The sequence below is a fragment of the Quercus lobata genome, chromosome 2 (genome assembly GCF_001633185.2).
Source record: "Quercus lobata isolate SW786 chromosome 2, ValleyOak3.0 Primary Assembly, whole genome shotgun sequence".
Classification (NCBI taxonomy): Eukaryota; Viridiplantae; Streptophyta; class Magnoliopsida; order Fagales; family Fagaceae; genus Quercus; species Quercus lobata.
Genome location: NC_044905.1, coordinates 58,438,970 through 58,448,396, shown reverse-complemented (window position 1 = coordinate 58,448,396; position 9,427 = coordinate 58,438,970). Strand labels below are relative to the sequence as shown.

Here is a 9,427-nt window from a genome sequence, read left to right as displayed (position 1 = left end):
ACGGATTTTTAGAGTGTCGTGTCGTAACAGATTTTAGAGGTGCCATATCGTAACAAACTTTAGAGATACCGTATCATAACGGGCTTTTAGAGTGTCGTGTCGTAACAGGTTTTAGAGGTGCCGTATCGTAACGAGCTTTTAGAGTGCCGTGTTGTAATGGGTTTTAAAGGTGCCATGTAACAACGAGCTTTAAAGGTGTCGTATCATAATGGGCTTTTAGAGTGCCGTGTTGTAATGGGTTTTAAAGGTGCCATATAGCAACGAGCTTTAAAGGTGTCGTATCGTAACGGGCTTTAGAGGTGCCATATCGTAATGGGCTTTTAAAGTGTCGTGTCGTAATGGGTTTTAGAGTTACTGAGTAGCAACGGGCTTTAGAGGGGGTTTTGTTGCGCTTTTTGGATTTTCTCACAAGGTAAATGTTTTTTGGGCTTTTTTGTGGAGATAGTATAATTTTGTGGCCCAATCTTGGTAGTAATATGATAAGTATTTTTTGTGGAAATCCAAGTTGGATAATATGTGGGTAATATGTGTGACAGGGCCCAAGATAATTTATGGGGCCTATATAGGAAATATTTGTGAGAGCCCAAGTTGGGTAATAATGTGAAAAATATTTATGTGAGCTCAAAATAGTTTATGGGTTTATGTGGATATTTTTGTGAGCGAGCTAATGAAATTAAGGTCCAAAAATTTGTACCTCAACATTGGGAAACTTACACATCAAATGAAAGCATGCTCATCAAATGAAAGCATACTCGCAAGTCCCCAGTAAAGCTATCCAATTATCCTTCTACAAATAGCATCACATCATAACATTAGTTAGGTAATTGAGAGAGAAAAAAAAAAAAAAAAAACCTTGTAAATGAGAATAGGATTAAAAAACACAGATGGACTCTCTATAAAAATTTTACCTTAACTTATGTAATGTCAACCTAATTGTTCAAGTTATATTTTTTTTTTCTTATAACAAATCAGACGATGCTTTTGAACCACAACACACATAATGAATTAGTATTTAAATAAATATATTAGTTAGTAAATTAATATCCAAATAAGGTTTTGATTTTAGAATTTGTATCCTAGACCATGAATAACTACTCCCTAATTTTAAGACCATCTAATTTTTAGACGGTAATAGAGTAATAGGAGCAACTATTTTGTGCATCCGATGTATTATACTTCTTTCTCTTAGAAATACTTGTCCTATGTGTGGGTTTACACATATAATTATCCACCTCTATGTTAAAGAATTTTTAATATTTTAACCCATGAAATGGAACCATGTCATTTTCAAGTGCTGCATTCACAATGTTTTAGCATAACTTTTACTGAGATATAATTCACCTTTATGTTAAAGAATTTGTAATATTTTAAACCATGAAATGGATCCATGTCATCTCTAAGTGCTACATTCACAATATTTTAACATCACTTTTATCAGGATCGCTACCAACATCATTTTTAGTTTTTTTTTTTTTTTTTTTAAGTTGTCAAGAATGGATTGAGATCTTGCATAATATCACAATGCAATAACACCTTTGATGGTTAAAATTAGAAGTTAAAGAAAACTTACTTTTAATCTCTACTTTTTAATCAAAACTTTTAACTTATTATTATTATTATTTTACCTTCTAAATTTTTTCTCTTAAAAGTTTTGTAATTAAACTAACAGCCTGGCTTGTTACCATTATTTAAATAATAACTTTTAGTATTTAAATAATATTATACATATTTTTATATATTTTTTCATCTATACATATTTTTAAAAAATTCAAACAACATTAACAAATGGATCTATACATACTCGATGGGCGAAGAGAAATAGAGTCCAAGTTCAATTCACACTGTCGCCACTTTCCCGCATTGTACAGTAGGTTTCTAGATTTTACCCCCCACGTTTGGATATAGTTATGGTGGACAACAGTCAATCACTTATCACAACAAAAGTACCTGAAAACGGACAAAGTTTTTTTGCGTAAAATACAGATTCCTTTGTTGGCCCAAGAAGTTTCCTTTCTTTCTTTCTTTCACTACTTCGTCTCATTCCTTAGCTTTCTTGTCTTATAAAAATCTTGGATTCTGCTTGCTGGTTCCATTGCGCCAAAACTCACGTATTTCGAAATGGGTCTCTGGGATTCCCTTCTCAATTGGCTCCGGAGGTGACCTTCTTAGCCTTTTCTTTTCTATTTCTTCTTGTTTTTGCCGCTGTTGATTTGTGGGGTTTTTATTTATTTATTTATTAACTTTTTAATTTTATATGAATATTGGAATTCTGTTTCCATTCGTTTGGTTGCTGAGAAAACACAGGAAATAGTTTTACTGAAGTTTAATAATGTTTGCTTGTTACTTCTTGCACAGGATACGAAAAACCCACTTTAATAGTTATACATGAATTCTTTTAACTATTTGTTTTCAACCTGGTTTTTTGAAAATCTGTATTATCTTATCTTCACAAGAAAAATGAATTATCTGAAAGCTGGAATTTGAAATTTTGGATGATAAAATGGGGTATATTCAATTTTGTCTCCTAACAATGGACTTTGTTGATTCTGAACTTTATGCATTTTAGTAGAATATCCTTCAATGGAATTTCAATTATTGTCATAGTTTCATTTCGAGGTTTAAGATATTTTTATTCTTTGTCATAATAAAACATATTATGAAGTGAGAATAATGGCATAATATTAGAAAACATAAATATCTGTTCTTGTGGCCTGTTTAGTTGCTTAGAAAGTATGGGTTAAGATAAAAATATTTTTGATAATTTTTCTTTAGTATATTATTGTGTTTCTTAGGACTCCCTCTAGGCAGCAATATGGCATGGGTAATGACTATTTTTGCTACATGAACATCCGAATCCAAGCCAATGGTTGTACCTTTTTTCCCCCCTCTGGTGCAAAGCAAAAAACAAGAAGAGCAGCAACAAGATTAACATTTCTATTTTTGCCCTCAGATTCTAGAAACTAAGTTTAGGAAAGAAAAAGAAAACTTTGAATAGCCATTTACCATTAATTTATGCTTAATTTGAATTGAAATCCTCCCACCTCCCCCCCCCCCCCCCCCCAAAAAAAAAACTGTCATCTTGAAAATTCGATTATCCACCATGTTTTAAGTCTTACACTCAAAATATGTCCTTTATGAATGGTTCTGCGGACTTGTTATGGTTTTAATCTTTTCTTGAATGTCCTCCATGATCTTCTTGTGACGTTTGAAGATTTCATCTTTTGAAAAATATGAAACAATCTGTGAAATATGAGAGCACAAATAAGATAATTGTAAGTTTTAAGGGCGTTTACATTTCTTTATCTTCATTTGTTTGGATTTTAAAAGTGCAAAAATCTTTCCTTTCAAGGGAGCCCATTACAAATCTATGAATCTATTGAGTTTCTATGAATCTTCTTCTTTATTTAACTTTTTTATTTTTATTTTTGTGGCTGAGGGCAAAAGCTAGTTACAGTTTTATAAGTTGGGTTGTGAATATTATGCAGCGTTAAAGCGAAAGAAGGGTTAGTGTATGACAAAAATCTAAAACACTCTGAATCCACAAGGTTGACATCTGCTATCCACCTAAAAAATAAAGAATAAAAGACTGATATTGTATTGATTGTAGACTTCGTTCTTCTTTTTTTACCGCTTAAGGGCCAATTTAAGGAGTCCAAAAAACCTATTCTGAAAGGAAAACAATTTTTAACAAATCTTATTAATATACAATCATATAAAGACTCCATTTTGCCTAAAATTCTCCTCAAAACTCTCCAAAACAAGGAAATAAAATCCTATGCCAAGAAATTCCAAAAATTGCGAAGTCCTATTGTAAGAATAGGAGTATGGTTTATGACATTAATGTCAGACTTGAAAAAATTGGTCAATTTTTCATATTTTGTGGTATCCTCTACACAATAGGCACAATTTGTAAAATTTCAAGGTTAAAATCATCTTGAATACAAAGTATATGATATATAGTTTTGTTTTTGGATAAGCTTCCTTAGACTTTTATCCTTACTTTGTTTTCTTTAACTTTATCCTTTTTACGTTTTTTTTTTTTTTTTTTTTTTTTGAGCAAGTGTTCCCAAGAGATTGCCTTTCTTTTGGATAGTGGCCTAAAGGGAAGGGAAAAAGGGGAGAGTCAAACTAGTCGCCTCTGGTTTGTGAGGCATGTTCCAGGGCTGTGTACTATGGGTTACTTAGTTTGCTTTTTATTCTCCTTATGCTATATACATCCAATTCAAATATTATCCCTAAAACGATACATAAAAAGCAAGTGCACACATATGTGTAACACACTGATGGATATTCCCACAATATCTTGTTTTTTGCAAGGTAACCCTTGCACTTGTGGGGATGAATATCATTTTATTTTTTAATCTCATACATAATCGATGAAAGTCCAAATAATTTAAAATAAGTTTCAAAGGAAAAGTCTCTTTGAAAGGAGGTTTTTCCTTGTAAAGGAGAAGAAAGCTTATCCTTCATACTTTAATAGTGCCATCTTTAGGTATCTGTGAAATAGATAATGGTTGACTAAGTTTTTCAATAAGATCTAAGAAGCCTAACAGCTTGAAAGAGAAGTATTGTTTCCTGCATGCTGCATATTCCTTGTTTGCCTTGCCCTTTAAACAACCAATACCAAAATATTCAAGCAAACAAGCATTTCAAGAGCCATGCCTTGCAAATTTATTACCTATATCGCAAGGATGCATTATAAAGAGTGAAATATTTGCATTCAAGATTCTTACTCTGTACCTTTGTGCTTTGCTTCAAGACCAAGTCAGCATCTCATTTTTTCACTTATTTTATAAAACCCACACTAAACTTCTAAGTAATTTAATAAATAACGCCAGAAACTTTATGTGTTCAACTAAATTACTTAAGATCCTTTGATATTTTTATGTTGTGTCATTCACCACCCTTTAAAGAACAATTTGTTGCCTGATTAGTGTTTAAATAATCTGTATTGCTTCCCAAATTGGGATGGAAATCATCCAATGGTAAAAGTTTTTAATTGCTTTTAGCATGGAGACTGCTTGTATAATAGCTTGTGCCTTTATCCACTCCAAATGTCAATGGAGAAAAATAATGTGCTTTATGTAAGATTTGTTAAAATGAAGTAGTACACATACTTCAGTCCATCTGTAATTAATGTAATAGAAAAGGTTTTTTTTTTTTTTGTTTGGTGTGTGTGTGTGTGTGTGGGTGTTCAGGATTCGTATCTTTACTATGGTCAGATACCATTCCATATTGAAGTTGTTTTCTTGTTCTTACTGTGTGTCTGTATATCAGCTTATTCTATAAACAAGAAATGGAACTTTCCCTTGTTGGCCTTCAGAATGCAGGAAAGACATCTCTTGTTAATGCCATTGCTGTGAGTGAATGTAACCTCTGCTTTTACTTTTATTTTAATTTTAATTTTTCTGGTAATTAAGAGAAGTCTCTTTTAATCCTTCTGTTACTAGTGAGTGGCTTTCTTTTGACATAGCACTTTTATGTTTACTAGACAGGGGGCTACAGTGAGGACATGATTCCAACTGTAGGTATCTTTACCTTGAATAAATTCTAAATAATTTAAATTTATATATATGATACTTGAAATATATTTTATAAAGGATTATTAATACTATGAAAACAGGTCGGATTCAATATGCGGAAAGTTACAAAGGGGAATGTGACAATCAAGCTTTGGGACCTTGGAGGGCAAAGGAGGTTTCGGACAATGTGGGAGCGTTATTGCCGTGGTGTTTCTGCAATTTTGTAATGCCTCTAATCTTTGATCTACTCTCTTTGCTATATCAAAGCATCTTTTTTTTTTTTTTTTTTTGTCTTTATTTACTCATGAGAATGGCCAAGAGCTTTATAGCTCAATTGGCACCTTCTATTGTTTCCAACAGAGACATTCAAGGTTCAAATCCCCTCTCCCCCATTGTACTATAAAAAAATTTACTCATGAGAATGCCAGTTGCTTTTAGTGACAGCAATTTCTGTCAGCGTGCAAGAACAGAAATCTTTACCCTGGGTAAGTATCCCAACTAAAAAGATGAACTCATAAGTCCTAATCTGTATATTAATTCCCTTTAGAAGCATAACCACATCAAATAGGTCCTATAATAAAGGACTTATTGTAAAATCTAGTGTCTTCCCTCTGCCTCAATGGGACATTGCAGCCTTGTATTAGTAACCTTTTTACTATAGAATTATTATTATTATTATTATTTTTTTTTTGACTCTGGGTCCTGTGGAGTTTAGTTGAAATTGAAACATTGACTGCTAACAAAGCCCTTAGAACACCAACTTGGAACTCAAGAAAGTTGATTTTATGCTTCAAAAATGGACTTATTAGAAGAAACAAAGAAAAGAAAAGAAAAAAGCAAATCTGCAAACGAGGTGTCTTTGCTTTATGTTGTTCAAGGCATTTCATTTCATAGTTGTTTTTCTTTTAGCACCTGGCAGTTGGTGGGATTGCTATCCATACATGATCATCTCATATATTGCATTACATGATGATAGAATTCAGTCATTGTCAATAAGAAAGAAGGGCATATGACCATTATTACCATAATGACTACATTGCACATTTCCTCAAACAGCATTTGCCAATTTCCTTGCCTGATTCTATTTTTACATTGGAACAATTAATATTTTAAAATCAATTCAATATCTTAGAAGATGGAAGGGGGAGGTAAAAAAATCTGGAATCTTACAGGAACTATTTGAAATCCCAATATTTGCAAATTATTCACTAACTATGGAGTGTACTTATGGTGCATAATATAAATTTGTTATTCAGAAGGGGGTGACAGCCCTGGTATGTCTCATTAAGTCAATCATAGTGGTGTTATTCAATTAGATTCACTTCTTACTTTATGTTTATGATGGATGCAAAGGCAGATACATAGTTGATGCTGCTGATAGAGACAGCGTTCCCATATCTCGAAGTGAGCTGCATGACCTCTTGATGAAACCTTCATTGACCGGAATTCCTTTGCTTATTCTTGGCAACAAAATTGACAAGTCCGAAGCTCTTACCAAGCAAGCTTTGATGGATCAGCTGTAAGTTCAGAAAATCTTACAAGATGTTGTTACATCAGTGATTTCATTCATTAATTATATTAATAAGGAATCTCATCGTTTTCATTCCCTTTGTGAAATCCTAATGCTTTTGTTGGGTGGTTTCAGAGGCCTTGAATCAATTAAAGACAGAGAGGTGTGCTGCTATATGATCTCATGCAAGGATTCCATAAACATAGATGTTGTCATTGATTGGCTTATCAAGCACTCAAAAACAGCAAAATGATCCATGTTTTGACTTCTTTTTGGTGTTTCATTGAAGAATGATCAAGGTCGGAGAAGCAAGATTGGTGATATACACCCTGGTCAAATCTATCGTCCCTCATTTAGTTGTGGTAATAAGTGCTTTGTATAGTGCTTTGACAATTGAAGCTAGTTTTCCATGGATTATCTGTTTTCGTTTATATTTGTACTGTTCCTTTCATATATTTCTGAATTTTGTCAAGTATAGGCAGTGACATTAACCTGATTAGCAGATGTTTGGGTTTCTATGTGCGTGTGTGAAATTCACTTCCGTCTAAATCTTTGCTGCCAGCTCCAATCACCATATTGGCTTTTAAGTTTTACTATTGAACTCTTTATAATGAAAGGAATCGTGTAAAAATGATGTACATTTTGTTTATTGTTTTGCAAATCTGATTTCTGAATTATTTCGGCACATTAAATGTTTACTAGCTTATATGAGCGTTGGGAAATTTAGGCCCTAGTTAATTTGATCAATTTTCCAAGTTGGACTCTTCTACCTTGTGATTCTTTTCAGCGCACAAATATCCAATTTGTGATTGACTTCACCACAGCAACTAGTAGATGTTGGTATAGATGTCTTCACAAGAACTCTCTTGATCTTCAATGAGTTCTAGAGATGCAGCTTGAAACAAAATCCTAGGTACACAAACGTTGCAGCAGTTTCTCTAACTTCCATAGAGTCCTCTCTGTATGGTTATGATAACTTAATAAAATTTTATGTAAGTCCAGGAACCCTAGTACACATATCTTAGGTCTTTTAGTCATCATGGGCCATAGACTTAAAGAGTTTGAATTCTAAGCTTGATTAGTTGAGCTTGATGTTGAGGTTTAATAAACCTCAATCGATCGAGTTGTAGTTGAGTTTGCAATCCAGACAATAGAAACCTCCACTTTTCTGAGCAATTTCTTTAACTGTTTTATTGTGTCTTCAATATAGATCTTCAAACAGTATTTAGACACTAAAAACTTACAATTCAAATACATAAATAATAAATAAATAATTAATTAATTAAGAAAAAGAAAAAGCTTTTTGACTTTGCTATATGGGTCAACCCAAACATGACTCATTTAATAAACAGGTTGGAATTCCTCAATCCTAATACAATCTGTTTATTAAAATGGATAATCCGATATGACACTTTTAACTTGTTTAATTAGCAGGTCATTTTAAGGTCGACAAAAATAGCCTGTTTAATAACCTGTTTGATTAATATAGGTAATAACTGACCCAAATAGACTGTTTGATTAATAGGTTATACTTGATCCAAATAACCAGTTTTCAATTCCCATGTATCTAAAATTAAAATACAACCATAAATCAAGTAATAAACATTTAGTTACAATCATAAATATTGCAATAATAACAAAAGCTAATAATTATTTCCTTCATTCAAAATAAAATTAGTATTTCAAAAGGTTTTAACCTCCATATCACCAAATTCAATAATATGTCAAAGTTCCATATCAAAAAGTTTTTATAAGATAATCATGTCAAACGAGTCAAATAAGTTCGCATGTTGAACACAAACACAACCTATTTATTAAACGGGTCAGTCATGTAGACCCGAATATGACCAAAACTTATTTAGCTTCAATCCATGACCTGTTTATAAATAGGTGGATCATGTTGGGTTTTATAGGCTATGTTGGATTTTGCTACCCTTATCTCCAAGTAATCAATTAATACTAAAAAAAAAAAAAAACCATACACATACATAAAATTAATGAGAAAAAAAAAAAAAAAAATCTAAACAATAATTTAGGTAGAGCAAAAGAGCATGACAAATTGACAATACCTAAATTCCAAAATTATAGTTTGAGTCTCAAATAACAATCATCGTGTCATATTTGGGAGGTTAGTTTTCAATTTTGGAGAAGTGAGTATAATTTTTTTATACTCAAAGTTCAAACTTTCAACTCATTTGTATTTTATATATTATTTAAAAAAAATTAAATTCCAAGGAGGCTACGGTCCCATTGGTCTTGCATAGTTCCGTCTCTGTTTAAAAGGTGTGGACTTGAACTTAAATTATATATACGGAGCCGACCGTAATCATTTTTACTTAATGCATGAAAGTGTAAGAGTTAATACAAATTGGACCCATTTGTCTTCTACTCTTCT

General features: G+C 32.3%; 1 protein-coding gene across 1 annotated transcript; it reads left to right on the top strand.

Moving 5' to 3' along the window:
- Nucleotides 1-1,840: 1,840 nt before the first annotated feature.
- On the top strand, nt 1,841-7,681 carry LOC115975975 (ADP-ribosylation factor-like protein 8c). The gene is made up of 6 exons (XM_031097032.1): nt 1,841-2,156; nt 5,278-5,359; nt 5,492-5,524; nt 5,624-5,745; nt 6,880-7,041; nt 7,168-7,681. The coding sequence occupies exons 1-6, from the start codon at nt 2,119-2,121 to the stop codon at nt 7,283-7,285; spliced, it is 555 nt and encodes a 184-aa protein (XP_030952892.1). The 5' UTR covers nt 1,841-2,118; the 3' UTR covers nt 7,286-7,681.
- The last annotated feature ends 1,746 nt before the right edge of the window (nt 7,682-9,427 follow it).

Coding starts and splice junctions, on each gene's coding strand:
- LOC115975975 (XM_031097032.1), top strand. CDS start 2,119: ATGGGTCTCTGGGATTCCCTTCTCAATTGGCTCCGGAG. Junction 5,360..5,491: donor CTCTTGTTAATGCCATTGCT/GTGAGTGAATGT, acceptor TATGTTTACTAG/ACAGGGGGCTACAGTGAGGA. Junction 5,746..6,879: donor CGTGGTGTTTCTGCAATTTT/GTAATGCCTCTA, acceptor ATGCAAAGGCAG/ATACATAGTTGATGCTGCTG.